Source organism: Achroia grisella, unplaced genomic scaffold (assembly GCF_030625045.1).
Source record: "Achroia grisella isolate CSIRO2021 unplaced genomic scaffold, CSIRO_AGI_Agris_v1 utg204, whole genome shotgun sequence".
Taxonomy (NCBI): Eukaryota; Metazoa; Arthropoda; class Insecta; order Lepidoptera; family Pyralidae; genus Achroia; species Achroia grisella.
In genome coordinates this window covers 2,417,358-2,436,054 of record NW_026712703.1, presented here as the reverse complement: position 1 = coordinate 2,436,054, position 18,697 = coordinate 2,417,358, and the positions used below count along the sequence as shown (strand labels likewise).

Sequence of the window (18,697 nt, the reverse complement as noted above, 5' to 3'; positions counted from 1 at the left end):
CCAGCTAATCTCTGAAATGGCTGGATTTTGACGGGAGTTTTTTTTTTCTCAGATAGCTGATTTAATATAGACTAACGTAGGCTACTTTTATTTTAGAAAAATAAAGTTAAGTTCCACGCAGACGAAGTCGCGGGAACAGCTGGAATTTTATATAAATCTATGTCCAGTAGGGACTTATTTATACTAAGTATTATATATTGCTTTTGGTTGCTGTCATTAATATTATTCCATTACATAAACTACCCTAGCCAGGTTAGGTTAAGGACAGAAATTAAAACCGGGCCTGTATATCAGTCCTGTGTTTTATACCTGGACCCGGCCGTATCAGGGGTTGGACGGACGGGTACTGTGAGACTCCTACTCACTAAAAACCACACCATATTTCTCCTCGCCGTCATAGTGCCAGGGTCACGAGATCGAGCTGGCAATCAACCGCGCGGCGGTTGCCCGCAAGCGGGCACTCCTCAACGCGTGGGGGGAACTCTTCCCAGTTCCCCCGCCTCCGCCCACCGTGGGGAAGACGCATCGAAATACGGGATGCGCCTCCTCCCATCTCGGCTCCTGTTGTGTGAGCGGCAGACGCACCCGCCTGCGCTAACGGTTTACGCTGGCGGAGCACCAGTGGAGGATGATAAGATGAGCATGAGGTCAGGTCAGTTAGCCCATCGTGACATACAAGAATAGTATTTATTTTTTATAGGTGATAGTGGAATGGTGCACCCGCCAGGGGGAGCCGCGTGGAGGTCAACCTGACATGGTACATTGCTAGCAATAAGATAATCAATCCACATTACTAACAATCCCCTTTCCCCCCCAAGAGTAGTATTTTTGTTTTTGGGTTGATAATGGAATGGTTCACCCGCCTGCGCTAACGGTTTACGCTAGCGGGGCACCAGTGGAGGATGATAAGATGAGCATGAGGTCAGGTCAGTTAGCCCATCGTGCAAATTCATCAGGAATTTAACACGATGGTTTCCAGGGGGAACCGCGTGGAGGTCGACCTGACATGGTACATTGCTAGCAATAGGAATTTCTAGTTCCCATTATTAACAATCCCCTTCCCCCCAAGAGTAGTATTCAATGTATTCGTATATACGAACCATTTTGTAGCAGTGTAAATATTAATATTTCTATACTTATAATTTAATATTTCTATATTAAACCGATCCAACGACAAGGGTTAAAAAAACAATTCCCATTTCCCACTTTGTTTCTTCGGAAAGTTTGCAAAATGTTATGAGGATTACTTACTTTCAAGTAACAGCTTCACCGGACGATGTATAGAATGTGCATGCCTACACGCATTTAAGGTATTTTTTTTATGGATAGGTATATGAAACATTACTTAACAGAACAGTCATAAATTTGGTAAATAATCTGTAATTACCAAATGTATGTATTAATAAATATTTTGTTTACCAATATTAGCCAAAAATCTTTTACACCTAATAATAACATTAACATTACAAAAATAATTTTATCCCAAAATCTATAATTTTATAATTTGTAATGCTCATCATTATTGGCAACTGAGGAAATGACCGACCGACGCATTAGTGCAAGATTTACAAATGAGGAACGCTTCTAAAACACGATGACATTTCGTCTTGACGTATATAAAACCAATCAACGTACATGTTTTTGAATGCGATCATGTCAGGCATTATTTCATACAATTTTAGAAACAAATTTTTTATTTTAACTACTTTAAATCTACTATATTATTTAATAAACCTCTTAACAAAGCAATACATTTGAATACCTTAATAAAAACCATAGCTGACCATTTATTTCACCGTTGTACTGATGCTCAAAATGCAAGAACCCAGACACCTAATTAGGCTTAGCAAATCGTAGACTGAGAAAAGAGAAAATGTACCTACTCAATTAACAAAAAAAAACTACACAATTCACACACAATCCCAGTCATCTCATTCATTATTTTCTCTCTATTTTGTTATTGCAAAGACATTTAGTTGTATACCGAATTGTTATCGTTATCCAAATGTTTAAAGATAATTTTTTACTTAGAAATCTATGTAAATAAATATGTGATAAAGCAGTGTCCGTTAATTCGAGATTGGAAGAGATTTTAGTTTCATGGTGTCAATATATAACGAAGAATTTAATCTTCTCTGTGAAAGTTAAGAATAGTTGTCAGTAATAAATGAATTCATTAAATATTTAACCAATATGAAGTAAACAGTAATATAAAAAAATATGCCATGTATGCCCCAGATCATAGAAGAAAGGAAGCAAGAGATGTTATGTACCGCAGTAACTCAAGTCTTGACTTGATATATGCTGATCATCCTTCTGGAAACAGCTTGAGACGAGAATATGGTAGTCACGGTTCTATCGACGTGATAGGAGGTGCCAACGATCGGCTTCCGGCAATGGTACATAACTACAGTGTTATTTCTGCATCAGATAAGCCTCCTGGACTGGTGAGACCCAATGATCGACTCGCAAACGCTTTAAACAGCGACCATGCAGATGGTCCGCAACCTAGAGCTAGTGCAAGCCCCAAACCTCGACTAAAACTTAATAAATTGTGGGGTGGTAATGCACCTGTATTATCTCGCCAACCACTTGACGATGGTTCATTAGCAACCATTTCGGATGCTTGTAAAAGAAAACAATTTGCACATTATGACTGTCAGTCGCTTACAGCCAACTTGAGCTATGCTGCAGAAATTCGTGGAGCCTTACTTAGTCGACGTCGTAACACCACAACAGGAGCATCTGCTGCATCTCTACTAGCAACCCGTGGTCTACCACCAGGCGAAGATTCTGTACCTGATACTGGTGATGGACGATCTAATGAACTCTTAGACAGTTGTCCATTCTTCAGGAATGAATTAGGTGGTAAGTACCTAATATTTATTATTTTAAAGGTATTTAGATAATGAAGAATATATGTGTATAATAAAAATATGAGACTAAATATGACCCTGTTCTAGAAAACTCCAAGTAATGACAAATTAAAAGTAAAATATCAAATTATAATATATCTTTATTTCTGTAACAGAAAGATATGTTATCATTCGATATTTAGTATCTACATTGTTATCATTTCTGATTTTATTCATAAACATACAGTTTTGCATATTAATATGACATATATTGATAATATATATCATATTGAGTTTTTATTGTACCTGTTTAATCCAAACAAAAAATAAAATAAATGAAAGACAAACTTAACAGGCAATAGTTGATACAATTCCTGTTAATCTTGTATTTATTATTGAACATTTTATGTTTTATACATACTATTTCACTTTTACACCTTATTTCCAACTCACATGAGCATTGTGTTATCTGTGAATCAGGTGACATACAAATTCCGCTCTCATACATTGTTCTTAGTGTGATACATAATTCATGACTAATACCTACTATTGACATAAAAATATATCATTTACATAAATCTAAGATATTCAATAAAGATCAAAAAATAGCATCTTTGACTAAAACTACTGTATTATACTAACCACCAACTTCATTCATGTGTGATGTCATTAAATTCTTTTGTAATTAATGTCGCATTAACTCTGGCTCATTCATGCTGAACATGGTACAGTTAGCTACATAATTGGCTGTGTATTATTCAATTATAATCTATCACCAAATAATGCATTCACTGTAATGTGGTGCTTCTTTTTTATTATTATTATTTGAATTGTGTAATAATGAATCATAATGATACTATTAGTATAACTAATGTTAGTAATATTTATTAATAAAATTACAAATCATTGAAGAGACTTGAGAGTGATTACTTTTTGTTTAGTTATTTAATAATTAATATGTATTCTGTATATACAAAATAAATCAATTTTCCTAACATTGAGCAACAGCACCAACAGTATTCTTAACAGAAGTAACATATATTTTATTAAAAAATAATTTGTTTTTTGTGTAAACTGCAAAAATACTGATGGCTTACCATATATAAATAATGTTATATATTAAACATAACAATCTGTACTTAGTTAAAAATAGTTTTCTTTTATAACTGTACCCTTGGTACAATGACTGAATACTCATTAATTCATGTTTCTATACTTTCATTTATTTGATTAATGAATGGTTTTCAAGTCATGTGAAACATTTATATTTTAGTTGCCTTTATGTCACTTACTATTTATTTTGCATGGAGGTGCCAAAATTGTTATATTGTTGATACCAGAAAAGGTAGAAAGTCATAAATTTGGGTCCTATCACTTAAATTAAAAACTACTTCACATACTTTTTAAATAGAATACATCATTAGTTTAAAATGAAATAACTCCCACTCCTCATGTATGTTTAGTACTACCAGTTATTCACTTTAAAAATATATTCTTGGTAATTTGTGAAAGGATACAGTTGTGCTTTTAGGTCACTAGCAGTATCAATCTGAATAACTACAGCAGATACCCCACACCTACTGACCCCTGGGTAATTAATGCCTGTAATATTAAACACTGCTGATAGCTCCACTTGTACATTATCATACTTAAATAACAAATATTGTATATGTTGTCATAATACCTGATAACTTCTATTATTCTTAGGGTCATGTATTCCCCAAAGTTGACAAGGTAATACAAGATTTACCTTGCATGACTCACAATAGTAATACAGGACAGGTTTCCTCACATTCTGTGAATGATTGCCTGCTATGTACATATTTTATTAACTTTATTGATCTCTATCATTTGTTGTTGTTCTCTAGCTCTAATTTTAGTGATGTTTATTACAAATGGCCCTTAAAATATAATATTGTTATTTTATTTGTCAGTAATATCCTTGTTTATATTGGTCACAATTATTGTTATTTGATGTATGACACATGAAAATTTGTATTTTATTTGGTAAAACACACATGACCTTATCTGTTTTACAACCAACTTCAAAAAGGGAGTATGTTCTCAATTTTTGTGTTATGTGTGTTACCTCAAAACTTTTTTCAACATGATTCAAATGATGATGTGAAGATAAATTGTATTACAGGAATATCAATCTAACAGATACTCATTCTTTTGTTTGAATAATTATATGTGTATATACTACAAATAACTAATTTCAATCACACTATAAAGGATAACTCAAAAGTAAGAGTAGACTACTCTTATTTTTGAGTTGAGTTTAACAAAAGATTGAGTATCTGTTAAATTGATATCCTTGTAATACAATTTATCTTCACATCAAATTTCATTATGATTCTGCCAGTTTGTTGTGAACAGGTAACATATAGGACAGATGGATTCTCTTTCTGTGATCATAAATCAGTATTCTGTCATTTATAATATTAGTATTGATAGTAGGTACTGTAAAGAATTAATCATTTAAGTAACTAAGTACATTTAAAGTACTATTTATTAAATATTCTTAAACTACACAACAGCTTAAAATTGAAATGTTACTGAATATTATTTTCATCATATTTTTTTAAATTTTATGATTAAAAATTTAAACATAGCATTTAAGAATTATATTTTGTATAAAAAATGGTACTTTTAAATATACCTAGTCACATAAGTAATTACTTATTTTTACATGAACTTCATCCTGATTAAGTATTCTGAATTGAGCTCCTAAATGTTTGTTATGTGCATTCTAATAAAAACAGGGTTATTGTAGTTCCATATGAAATAAAATAGGTTATCTAGTTACCTTATAGACTAAAGATTTGGAATTTGATTTAAACACATAATATATAATTATTCAAATGAAACCTTATTGGACTTTCAAAATTTTTATAGATACATACAATGTTTATAAATTTTAGGTGAAGAAGAACGATGTGTTTCTCTGTGCTGGCGAACAGCTCGTGGACCCATCTTAGGTCAGAATGGAGGATGGCACCGACCAAGAGCTGCATATGGCATATCAGTTCTGGAGTTTCCTCCTGGCCGTTCGCATTGGCAACATGGTTGTCCATTTGCAAAATCACCTGTACCCCTACCAGTTGAAAGTCAAGACTTAGGTGCCTTATATTATAGACATTATTTCAATAATCAACGTAAGTTTATTAATTATATTTGTTCAGTACATATATATAAAGTTTAATATAATAAAACATTCAGTAAGTTAATGAGTGGATTTTTCCAATTAATAAAAAATAATATGATAGTGCTTCTGCTATTTTTGTATATTCCAAATTACATACAAACGCGTTTTTGTTCATTATCTTTTAGAAATAAAAATATATTGTATATGTGAGTACACTGTATTTATCTATAAATACATTATTTCAGTTGAAGGGTGAGATATGGCAGTATGTTAAATTACAGAATTACAGAGTACGAAGGCATTACAACTTACAACTCAATGCCCCTGAATGGTAATGCTTTTGAGTGATACCCTGGACATTAAATTATTATGTGATTTTCTTCTTTCTGTTTATGCAGATAGGCGACAGTTTCCAATTGCTATCATGTGGTCTGTCTCGGCATGTTTGCCATTACATTACACTTGTAAATTGGTACTACTACAGAATAAAACTACAATTAATGCATTGTCAATGTAGGTTTATAATTTATATGCCCCTCAGTAGGGTGTTTATGGGTTCTGAATGTAATCAATCAGATTCACGTCATTTCAGCTCATCAAAATTGGTTCGGTATGGACGAAAACTTAGGACCGATAGCTATATCGATTAAAAAAGAACGAGTGGAGCTCCGACGAGGTGGTGGAGGTGACGCATCGGCGCCGGCTTCCCAGCTCGCATGGCAATATAGACTCATAGTGCGCACGTCGGAACTTCTTACACTAAGGGGCACTGTGCTTGAGGATGCTATCCCCGCAGCAAAGCCTAGCAATAACAGCGCTAATTATATTACTAAAGAAGTACTCGAGTATGTTGCACCCGAACTGCAGTACAATTGCTTAAAGTGAGTAATTCATATTGTTGTATATATAATATTTAATTCGACATTGTATTAAAAAGCAATTGAAAACCTACTGATATACATTATTTAATTATAATAAAAACAATTGATATTTTTAAATAATTTAATTGAACTATTACCATTAACTTTACATTTTTTTTTGTTACATTTTCAATTAATAAAGATTCATGAGAGAATCATGACCAAGTTATTTAGTACACCAACTGATAAGTCTATAGCACTCATCATTTCTGCTTACACCACATTCTTCACAACAATTTAAATTTGTAGACAACTCTAATAATGACAAGATAACAAATCAAATTGATTGTCACATGCCTAATCCTTGTTAATGTAAATGTACTTAAAACAACATTTATTTAAAAGATCAACACTCAAGTTTCTTTCTAATTCTTCTTGTGATGAGTCTGCGTTCCGAATGAGTGGTAGAATAAAAAAAATGAGACTATTCAAAAGTGCTTATATTAAGTTTATTTGAATAAAGATTATTTCTATTCCAAATTAGATTATATAATATGGTAGTAGACAATAAGACACTTCTTGACGTAATGATGTCTCATGTCACATAACTCTTCATAATTAATATTTCAAGTAATACTCACTTTATATTAATCAACCATATTACCCTGTCAAGTCATACAATTGTTTATAAAATTTGCAATGTATTTATTATTACAGGCTAGGAATTACAAACAGCGGAGCAGAAGATCAACTATTACGACTTGATGAACAATGTGTAACCAGACATTATAAAGTAGGAGTCATGTATTGCAAAAGTGGACAGTCTACAGAGGAAGAGATGTATAACAACCAAGAAGCTGGTCCAGCATTCGTAGAGTTCCTACAAATGTTGGGACAGACAGTGAGATTAAAAGAATTTGACAAATACAAAGCAGGGCTTGACAACCGAACAGACTCCACTGGACTGTATTCAGTGTATACTACATACCAGGGTTGTGAAATAATGTTTCACGTTTCCACTATGCTTCCATACACGCCGAATAACAGGCAGCAGTTGTTAAGGAAGCGACATATTGGTAACGATATAGTAACTATAGTCTTCCAAGAACCCGGTGCGGCGCCTTTTACACCGCGCAATATTCGTTCTCAATTTCAACACGTTTTCATTGTGGTCAGAGTTATAGACCCCTGTACAGAAAATACTCACTATAGTATAGCTGTTAGTCGTGCGAAAGAAGTGCCTTTATTTGGACCTCCAATTCAGCATGGTGCTATTTATAAGAAGGGTGAAGCATTCACTGATTTACTTCTAAGTAAGGTATGTCTTATTTATATAATGATGAACAACACAATGCAAATTATATTATCACATTTATTTGTTAATAATTACTGTTATGCAACGCCTAGAAAATGTGACCTACGTACTTAACCTAATTTTTATAAACTTATTTCATTTGCAATGTAAGTATGTCAACCGTCGATAAATCTTTGATTTATCGACTGAAACTCGTTAAAAAAAATATTTTTGCTTTATTTCGGTTTGTTGGTATCTGTTTTAGGTAATTAATGGCGAAAATGCAGCTATACAATCGCCTAAATTTAGTACAATGGCGACACGGACACGCCAAGAGTACCTGAAGGATTTGGCCAAAAATTACGTTTCAGCAACTACCGTGGAAACGGGACAGAAGTTTTGTAAGTATATCTGTATATGTATACTATTGTGATATAAACCAACCAAACCAAACCACGACACATTCCCAATGATTCTTATTAAAACATAACTGAAGACTATTTTAAGGGAAGAAATAATAAAAATTTCAGTCACGTACTTACTATAATATTTAATCTGTAACAATGTTTTATTGCAGCCTTATTCTCGTCATTATTAATGAAAAGCGGCAGCAATTCAAGTAACAACACGGTGGTGCCCCGCATTGATAATTGCGCGAACCACGTTCTTGTCGGAGGAGCGCTCTGTTTTCACGTTAGTACCTATTATTTAGTTGCATATATTGAATATGCTTTTAACAACACATTTTTAACATTACCAACTTCTAATTATATTTACAAATTAATAAATGAAATAGATTTCTAAAATGTAATTATAGAATTTATAAATCTCTTTTCAAATCTCCCTATAAATAAACCTATAATGAATTGTAGTTAAGTACCATCTCGAACACAGCTGTACCACTTTCTAAAGACCTAGAAAAACTCTAATCGGTCTATTCATTAACAAGCATTGATGCCACAGAGAGACGATAGATACGTCACTTCAATATATGTATATTTGCATCAGGGATTAAAAATATAAATATCATCAATTTTAGATTAACTTTTAATTAAACCCTGTAAATAACAATGAATTAAAATAAATATTATACATAATTTACATTTTCCACTGAAATCTACACCAAAATCAGGTACAATATGCGCAAGCATTCTTAGTTATATGTACAAATATAGTTCATTTGTATAAATTGAACCCTGTGTTGCGACAGATAATTAGTAGATAAATTAAACAAATGTCTTAACTTATAAAATAATTAAACCTATCTTTGCAGTATACATGAATATATTTCGTCTAATTCAGGTGCAAGTGCTAGACGAGGGTGGTGGCGGTTCGCTATTGGATTGTATGATGGGTGTGTCGTCCGACACTGTCGTGTTTGTGGAGGATACGACGCGCCAGATCATATTGGTTATACCTACAGGCTCACTTCTTGGTATGTATCGGTTTAATTTCATTTGCCTTATCTAGCACATATTGAACCATCTCAATGATGTCTCTCTCATATCTCAACCCGTCCACTGCGGAACACAGGCCTCCCCCAAAAATCTCCACAACGAGTATTTAATGTATATAATTTAGCATGTTGCTATTTTGTGTGCTAATAAATAAATAAATTTAAGCATATCATCATTGCCTTGCTTTTATCGCGTTATTTGGGGTTGGCGCAGTACGTAAGCTTGCAAGAAATGAATTGGATGAAACTATTTGATAAAGTACACATGTATATATACATACATATATTAATTGCATCCCAATTGCAGTATTAAAACGAGTTTAAATTCTTTGAAGTGAACATTGAGTGGTCGATCTTTTTTCAGAGAGAAGTTTAAGAATTTACTATGCATTATAATTGTATTTTGACAATTTATTATACATTGTCGCTTCTAGTTTTCAAGTTCTCATGTAGACCTCATGTTAATCTTATCATCCTCCACTGGCGTTCCGCTAACGTAAATCGTTAACGCAGGCGGGCAAAAAACTGTTACAAACAATCTCCCGCTTCCTACAGGTTGGGTTGAGAGCGGAGAATGGACGCGCGTATACTACCACCGGGGGGAGAGCGTGCGGGTGCGGGCCGGCGGCGGGGGCTCTGCGTTACGTCGGCGACTCGCCAGTGTCGCGCCACCACAGGCCACCGCACTCCACGAGATCACACTAGAGCGCGGCGCGGCACATCAACTCGGTAAATTTGGACCCTTACTTACGTTATATTTTAATGGCATGAAATTCTTATTCTTTGATCATGTAAATGCGGTCAGACTATGGCACAATTTTTTTTTTACAATTCACACAAAGTTTTCTAGTCCCAAGGTAACAGAGCTTGTGTTATAGGTACTAGACAACTAATATAAAAATCTTTTTTTTATTTTGTAAATAAATACATAATATAATAATAATATCACTGGACATTTCACATAACGCCGTCTGGTCCCAAGGTAAGCAGAGCTTTTGTTTTGGGTACTAGACAATTGATATGTTTTTTTAATTTTAATATTTTTTTCAAAACTGCTGATCCATGACAACATCAATCTGATTTGTTTTTTATATTGAAATTCAGCTCTAGTCTTATATCGCCCATTTGACAGTGAGTTCATTCCTATAAGCACGTACAGTGAGATTTATATAAAGGGTTCTTTCTAAAATTAATCTAGATGACCTAGCAGAGCCTAATACGGAGGTAAGATTGGACTTATTCAGTAAAGCGACAATGGTTTGACATGTGTGAACAGGTTTCCACGTGCAGCCGGACGGGCTGGTGACGGCGGTGGAGGGCGGCGGGTGCGCGGCCCGCGCGGGCATCCGGCGCGGTGCTCGCCTGCTGGAGGTGTGCCGCGCCGCCGTGGTGGCGCTCGCACACGACCAGCTCGTCGACCTCCTCAAGACCTCCGACCCGGTCACGGTCAGTATTACAAAAAACACATGCACCCGCACGCGCGCACACACATACACCAAAACCGCTGCGCACTCATTCTTAGTGAAATCAGATAATATTGTTAGCTCTATGAATTTAAAAGTTTTTTCTACAATAACATTATTGTTAAGAGTTTGTACTCTTTAATATTATAATTATCCTTTTTTTTTTTTTAATAAGTGTTTTATACGTAAATACTCGTCCCGGCTTCTCACAGGTGTACATGTATTATTATATATAGAAAACTTCCTCTTGAATCATTATGTCTATTAAAAAATGGAACAGACAGCGACAGCGACTTCGTTTTATACTATGTAATAATTTAAATCTTTTGCAGGCAGATTTAGAACACACTCTAGTAGTTCGTTGTAAAACCTTACGCAGTTACCATGAACGAACTAAATTTAGTTCAACGATATTTATATAAAATCAGTTTTTTATTATTACGTAATCTATTATTACTGTAACATTCCTATTTTGCAATTAAAATAGACAGTGGAAATATAGAGGTGTGTATTATGCGCGTGCGCAGGTGACGGTGACGTTCGCGAGCAGCTCGCGGTGCGAGTGCGAGGCTGCGAGTGAGGAGTGGGCGGCGCCCGCGCGAGCTGACGCGCAGCAGCCGGGCCGTCCGCGACGCGCCTACGAGCGCGGACACTCGCCGCCGCGCTCCGACAGCTCCGGCTACGGCACCGGTACATTATAATAATAATAATCCTGAACTATTTACACGACGCCTTCTAGTCCTGAGTTAAGCATAGCTCGTGTTATGGGTGCTAGACAACTGATAGAATACTTTTTTTGGTGAATACATACTGAATATGAAATAGAATTCTATTGAGTCGTCTTGTCACAACAATAATGACAAAAAATGCAAACAACAATTTAAATGCATTACAGTACAGATTCAATGTTAACAACTCAGCATAATGCTGGAAACATAGTAATAAAATCATAATATCCCTGGACAATTCACACAACGCCATCTAGTCCTGAGTTAAGTATAGCCTGTGTAATGGGTACTATATAATTTATACAATACTTTTTTTGTAAGTACATACAGAATATAATAATAATACCTCTGGACGATTCACACAGCGCCATCTAGTTCTGAACTAAGTATATTTTGTAACTGCATACATAATACACATGGGTAACACCCAGATTGATACCATTGTTTTTGTAAATACATTTTTGCATCGTACTAGAAATCGAAAGTAAGGCAGTGTACTAAACTGTTATACTACTAACTTTGAAACTTCTTTTCTCTTTTTCTACATAGAATGGCACATGAACTGGTACTGGTATGGTAACACAATATGGTTATAATATTTCATCAAGTATAGATGAAATATTATAACCCATATTGTGTTTTAGTCGTAACAATACTCTATGTGTTACGATCCCCTCCCCGTGCCTCCTCTCAGCGAGATGTTATAGTTGTGTTACGACCCCATTCCTCTCAGCGATATGTTCGAGTAGTGTTACGACCTCATTCTCTCGGCGTTTAATAGGGGCGTTATAGTAATGTTATTGTCAGGTGGGTCGGGTCGGAGCGCGCGGCGGTCGCCGCAGTCGTCGCCGGTGTCGGAGGCGGTGGTGCGGCGCCGCTCCCACGACGACTCGGCAGCTGCCTCGCCGCACGCTTCCCGCCACGCTCGCCACAAGCGCGCCTCTGCCAACACCAGCTCGCTCACGGTAACCTACCTTATCATTACGTAATCATCAATGTTCTCATGCATTTAGCAATCCGGAGCACTTATATGTCATGTCTCTATATTATTAGAGACTAGATGCGCGGGTCAGCCGCGCAGCTTCATCACACTTACTCAATTTAGATTATATATTTTTAAATTATAGCCTATATGTTATTCTGATCTATAAACTAGATATATTACTGTAAAGTTTTAGTCTCGTTCAGTAGTTTCTACGTGAAAAAGTAGCAAACATCCATACTTACAATCTTTCACGTTTATAATATTATTAAGATTAAAATGATTCTAATTTATTACACAGGACAACAGTATTTACCTTATTTTTTGTTGCTTAAGGTTTTTCTACTGATATTTTTATTTTTATTTTGTGCGCTGATTTCTAATCTACCCTCAGACTTTTTGTAACAGCTCTGGTTAGTGTGATACAGGTGCGTCTTGAATTTGCATGAGTAGTCAATAATTTCTATCAATAGCTGTGTAACCAAACTAGTTTCTGTACAAATTTCATTGTGTCTTTCTCAAGGACGCCGTGTTTAAACAGTTCTGTTTGTTTTTGTGTTATTTGTGGAAAATATATGTTATGAATATTCCTACTGAATGTGTAGGACTTTATTAAAAAAGCATACTCGAACTTCTTTGGGTTGCCATTGCTGACGAATGAATACTCAAATGACCTAGTTTGCTTTAAACAGCAATTTTATTGAATCTTTGCGATTATGGGCGAATAAAAAAAACCATATCTCCAATGATGGCATGAACCATTCAACAAACATGGTGACTTTTATTTCCGTGTTACGAAAATCATATGAATAAACAATCCTGTGTTATTGGAACAACAAAACAACTTCCTGACTACCCACCTGTTGCTAAGTGGTAACCGTCAACTATGATATTTACAAAGGGAGAACTAATTACTCAATCGCTAGCAATGTACCAAGTCAGATTCAACTCCACGCGGTTGACCCTGGAAATTAATGTGATATTTTCCTGGTGAATTTGTCACGATGCCAACTGACCTGACCTCATGCTCCTGTTATCCTCCACTGGTGCCCCACCAGTGTAAACTGTAAGCGTAGGCGGGTGCATCATTCTACAATCAACCATAAAAAAACTGTCAATTACTTATATCAACTAATAGTAGAAACTTAATCATTATTTATTTTAAGTAATTTTTAAAATTATGAAGGTTATATTTGTCTATAGTCTTCTTAAAGGCAAACAAGATTAATCTATTCTCAATTTGACCAGAATCTTAAATAATAACAGAAGAGTATATATGTCTGTATCAAATACATAATCTTGTGTTTAATGTGGCATACTACATTCTTTATATAAACGACTAGCTTTTGCCCGCGGCTTCGCTCGCGTTAATTTATCCCCTTAGGGGTGGAATTTATCAAAATTCTTTCTTAGCGGATGCCTACGTCATAACATCTACCTGCATGCCAAATTTCAGCCCGATCCGTCCAGTGGTTTGGGCTGTGCGTTGATAGATCAATATGTCAGTCACCTTTGAGTTATATATATAATTAGATAAGTGTGCAAAATTTCGTAATCCCATCCGCGCAATTTCCATAAAGAATACATTATGATACCATTTAGAAATATATAAGTAAATGTAATTTTTTAAATGTACTTGACATGGCATACAAGTTAATGGTCAACATGATTGGCAAGAAACAATACAATAGGAAAAAGACGCATATTATACATGTACAACATATAAATTATACAATTACTTCGCAATAATACATACATAACTACATATATATTATACCTACTTTAAGAAAAAGATAAGTACAATAGCCATAACATATCCTTTTTACACTGAGCTATTAATACTCAAGTGCCATTATTTTTTCCTAATAGGAAGAATTGATGAGAATAATGGATGCGGAACTCGGGGAAACTCGATCAAGTAGCGTGGTTAGTACAGCAGCAGTCTCGAGCGGTGGCGGAGTGGCGAACTTGGGTGCTGTAAACAATACAGGAGTGGCGAATGTGCCGCGCGGACCGCCGTTACCGTTGCCCGACGCCTCTGCTCTCGACTGGGCAGCGCTGGTACATACCGCTACTCGGGCCATGATGCAGGTATTATTAATAATAATGTATAATAATAATCTCAGAACAATTCACAAAAGGAGAGTATACATACTGCGCCGACCTCAAATAATAAATATAGGACTTGCAGTCAATTTTTGCTATTAATCAAAGTTAGTATTTTATAATCGCCGATGGGTAGGAATAATAATATATAATATGTATAGTAGAAAGTTCAATGAGTCATATTTTAGAAGCCTTAATTTTATATTGTCTTATCCTTTTTTTAGATCTGTGAAGAACATCAATATCCTTCAATGGACAATGCAGACCCTTCTTTAGAAAGCATAGCTACTGAACCCGTACCTGATTCTTGGTCTGACATACCAGTAAGTATAATTATTGTTATTTACCGAAGAACACTCCATGATATGAAATGAAACCTCAAGATGCTTGACGTCGATATATCAAGCTACGTACCGTTTTGCAGTCATTTGCATCAACATACTTGTCATTCCCCCGGTGTTGAGGGTGCTCATGGGCGGCGGTCAGATTAAACACATTAGACCAAGGATTTAATCCGACAACCCATCTGTAATTTCTAAATCTACATATTGACTAACATTAAACTTTCAGAGTATACAGCTCTCTTAGGGCGTGTCTTAGACCATATGTTTCGCTTTTAGCAGAGCACAGAGACGATCGGGAATATTCCCGTTCCGAGTAATGCTACAGTCGCAAATAGTACAGTGGTGGTGAATAGTACGAGCGGCGTGCCGTGCGCATGTGGTTTGGCACCGCGGGTTGCGGCGCTGGAGGCCGACGCAGCCGCCGCACAGCGACACCAGCACCAACTCGAGGAGGAGGTAAGACTTTACTATGTCACATGGAGCACTAAAGCGATAGAAGGTATATTAGTGTAATATTAGAACTTGATTCCAACAAATTGAATAGTATTCTATACAACTTGTAATACTGTCCTCAATTTAAATATAGTTCGACAAACACTCACAAGTTGATACTCGGCCGATGGCTCGTTAACGAATCCGTCATTTCAGGACCTACAACTATCAGATAACCGACTTAATTGACTCGTCACTCGACTATTAATACGAAAGTACTTTTTAAATCAATCTACTGTTACATTTTTAAATATATCTAATAAAGTGTAAATAAAATATTTTTATACAATAAAAATAAGTTTCTTAAATTTTCATAACCATTACATTAGTATAAAACACAGCACTGCCTGTAGTGTCCATAGCGCACTGAATGAGACCACCGTAATTCGGTTGAAGGGTGATAAGGTTCTCTGAAATTGTAATACATGAATATATACCACAGAAGTCACATAGACGTGATGTTCGTGGTGCTGTTCATGCATGCCGTTTGCCACAACTATTGTGACAAGTTTCTCATTGATCAGTACACACAGAGGACTTTGTATAGAGGTTACCTTGCTAAAATAACGGTTACAAAAAAACCAGCTACAGCACAATTCTCAACAATTATTTAATTAAAGAGGTGTGTTCACAGGTACGGCGATTACGACGTCACAATGCACGTCTAAAAGAAGAGTCGGCGCGCGCTGTATTGCAGTTACGGCATTTCACGCAGTGGCTCAAGCGAACTGTGGATCGACAGTGAGACAAATCTCCGCATATGGCAATAACTTATATTCCACACATTTTCAATTCAGGCTACGTGATGTTTTAACCAAATTATGCCGCATATACAAACAACGCTGCCGACCGAACCTAATTTATGTAGGTATAACTGATTGATTAATTTTATATACCTACTACAGATGCATAAGTGGTTAATATTAATATAATATTAGTGTTCTAGTTAAAAAAACGAATTCTTATGAATTAAGGTGACTTATAAAAATTTAATAAGATCCCCTTTCCTAGACCGTTATAAGTTCTTTACAAATTTTAAGTGATACTTAAGTCGCGTCAATTAGTAACAAAAGTATACTATATGTGAATCTAAGACATGTATCCGATTCAATACGGTACAGTACACCGCGGCACGAGGAATGAGATTCACGTTAATAACATCATTTATATTACTGTTTACAATTATTAAAAAACCGGAGATAATAATGGTCTACAAATGCATTTTTATATGTGAAAAACATGTACTTAGATAATGTGTTAGTGATAAATAAATAATCGGAAGAAAAAATTTAAAAGATATAACATTCCAGAGACCTACTATATTATGGATTATTTACGAATTCAAAATGCACTAGTCGGTGCTAACAATGCTGATAAATCACCCAATCATAAAAATGGAAAGTCCTGATTTTCAATCAATCAATTAATTTCATATTAATGATTATGTTATTAATATAGATGGACAATAAAAATCTTTAATACTAATACTGAATTGCAAAATAAGATTACACAGTCTACTGGTAAATCTGGCAGATAAAGGAATTATTGATTTATTGATTTTTAACACAGATAATAATAATACATCTATAATGTCAATTACGTCATTTTCCTTTTTGTAAAATCCCACATATAATTATGGGAAAACCATGTCCGTTTATTTTTACTTATCGATATAAATAACTGATATTATTACAATGATAAAAGAGTAATAACATTATCGCAGCGATGTTTGTATTTGTATGTTATCTGTACATAATCAGATAAAACTATTAGTGATCATTATTAGTTATTAATAAATTCACTAAATTACATCTGTAACACAGCACAGTGAATTATGCGCTATCTTATGAATTTTGTGCCTTTTCTGTGCTTCTTTTGGAGCTATTGTTTGGCGTTATTTATGTTTGATATAAGATATACATACGATGTTTTTGTTATGAGCTGATATTATAAGAACTAGGTAGGTGTAACTATTTATAGTCTATTGGATGTTGCAGTTTAGTTTCATATGGGTTGTTATTTAGCTATCGAGTTACAACAAAAAAATTCGAAGGCACGTACCTACATCATTTTATACATTCTACGCAATTCGTAATATTATGTATATTACTATTTTAGTAATGAAATTAGATAAAAAATGTAAGGTGAACACCAATTAGGCTATGCGATCATCTTTGTCATTAGTGTATATATACAATTTTTTTTTTTTAATAAATTTTCTTTCAAGTACCTTATAAGTATTTATTGCATAATATAGTATTACTCTTGTTATTTGTTTATAAATGGTACTTGTGGTAATACAGAGCAATGGTACACACTAATGACAATGATCAGTATAATTATAATAAGGATTATTCAAATGTGTACTTTAAGTAGATATGGATATAGTATGTTAAATTAATATACAGACTTGAAACCTGCCAAATATTAATACAATAAGAGACATGGATTTTAGCACAAATTGTACTCACTTTATACACATACTGTGACATTTACTTTATCTTAGATAAAATGGCTTAAATCGAAAACTTATTGCATAATACTAGTGGCTTTTACTATTATTATAAATAATTAATAAGGGTAAAGAATTTTATATAGAAGTGAATGTCAATTGATAAGTAAAGACGTAACGGAAAAATACGTCTAACCCCAGTATTTATGGAAATGCCAAAAGTCTTAAATAACCTTTTTAATGATTAAACATTTTCTCTCAAACTATTTTCTTTACTAAACCATTTTTGGTTTAGAAGGAGTTTTTGTATTTGTGTATAAGGTGGTAAGAACTTGTTTGTACTGAAGTGACTGGTCTTTATTCCAGTTAACTGCATAGGAAAACTTGCATGCAAGATTAGATATAAATAATTTGACGACAACTATTGTTGTATTATTGATTGAATACGATTGTACAAGTTGCACTCACTTCTATGTAATTCGTATGCTTTGTATCGAGATTGAGTTTTACAAGTTTT

At 34.6% G+C, this 18,697-nt stretch overlaps 1 protein-coding gene across 2 annotated transcripts; it reads left to right on the top strand.

Moving 5' to 3' along the window:
• The first annotated feature begins 1,931 nt into the window (after positions 1-1,931).
• Positions 1,932-18,366, top strand: LOC131841944 (signal-induced proliferation-associated 1-like protein 2). Of its 2 annotated transcripts, none has more exons than XM_059190349.1 (15): positions 1,932-2,868; positions 5,780-6,013; positions 6,596-6,884; positions 7,581-8,181; positions 8,423-8,558; positions 8,735-8,850; positions 9,460-9,592; positions 10,169-10,342; positions 10,890-11,059; positions 11,604-11,766; positions 12,612-12,769; positions 14,656-14,877; positions 15,117-15,215; positions 15,516-15,692; positions 16,363-18,366. In XM_059190349.1, exons 1-15 carry the CDS (start codon positions 2,226-2,228, stop codon positions 16,471-16,473), a joined length of 3,426 nt encoding a protein of 1,141 aa, XP_059046332.1. In that variant the 5' UTR covers positions 1,932-2,225; the 3' UTR covers positions 16,474-18,366. The 2 variants fall into 2 exon arrangements, with proteins under 2 accessions (XP_059046332.1, XP_059046331.1); XM_059190348.1 differs by having other exon boundaries at positions 15,513-15,692.
• The last annotated feature ends 331 nt before the right edge of the window (positions 18,367-18,697 follow it).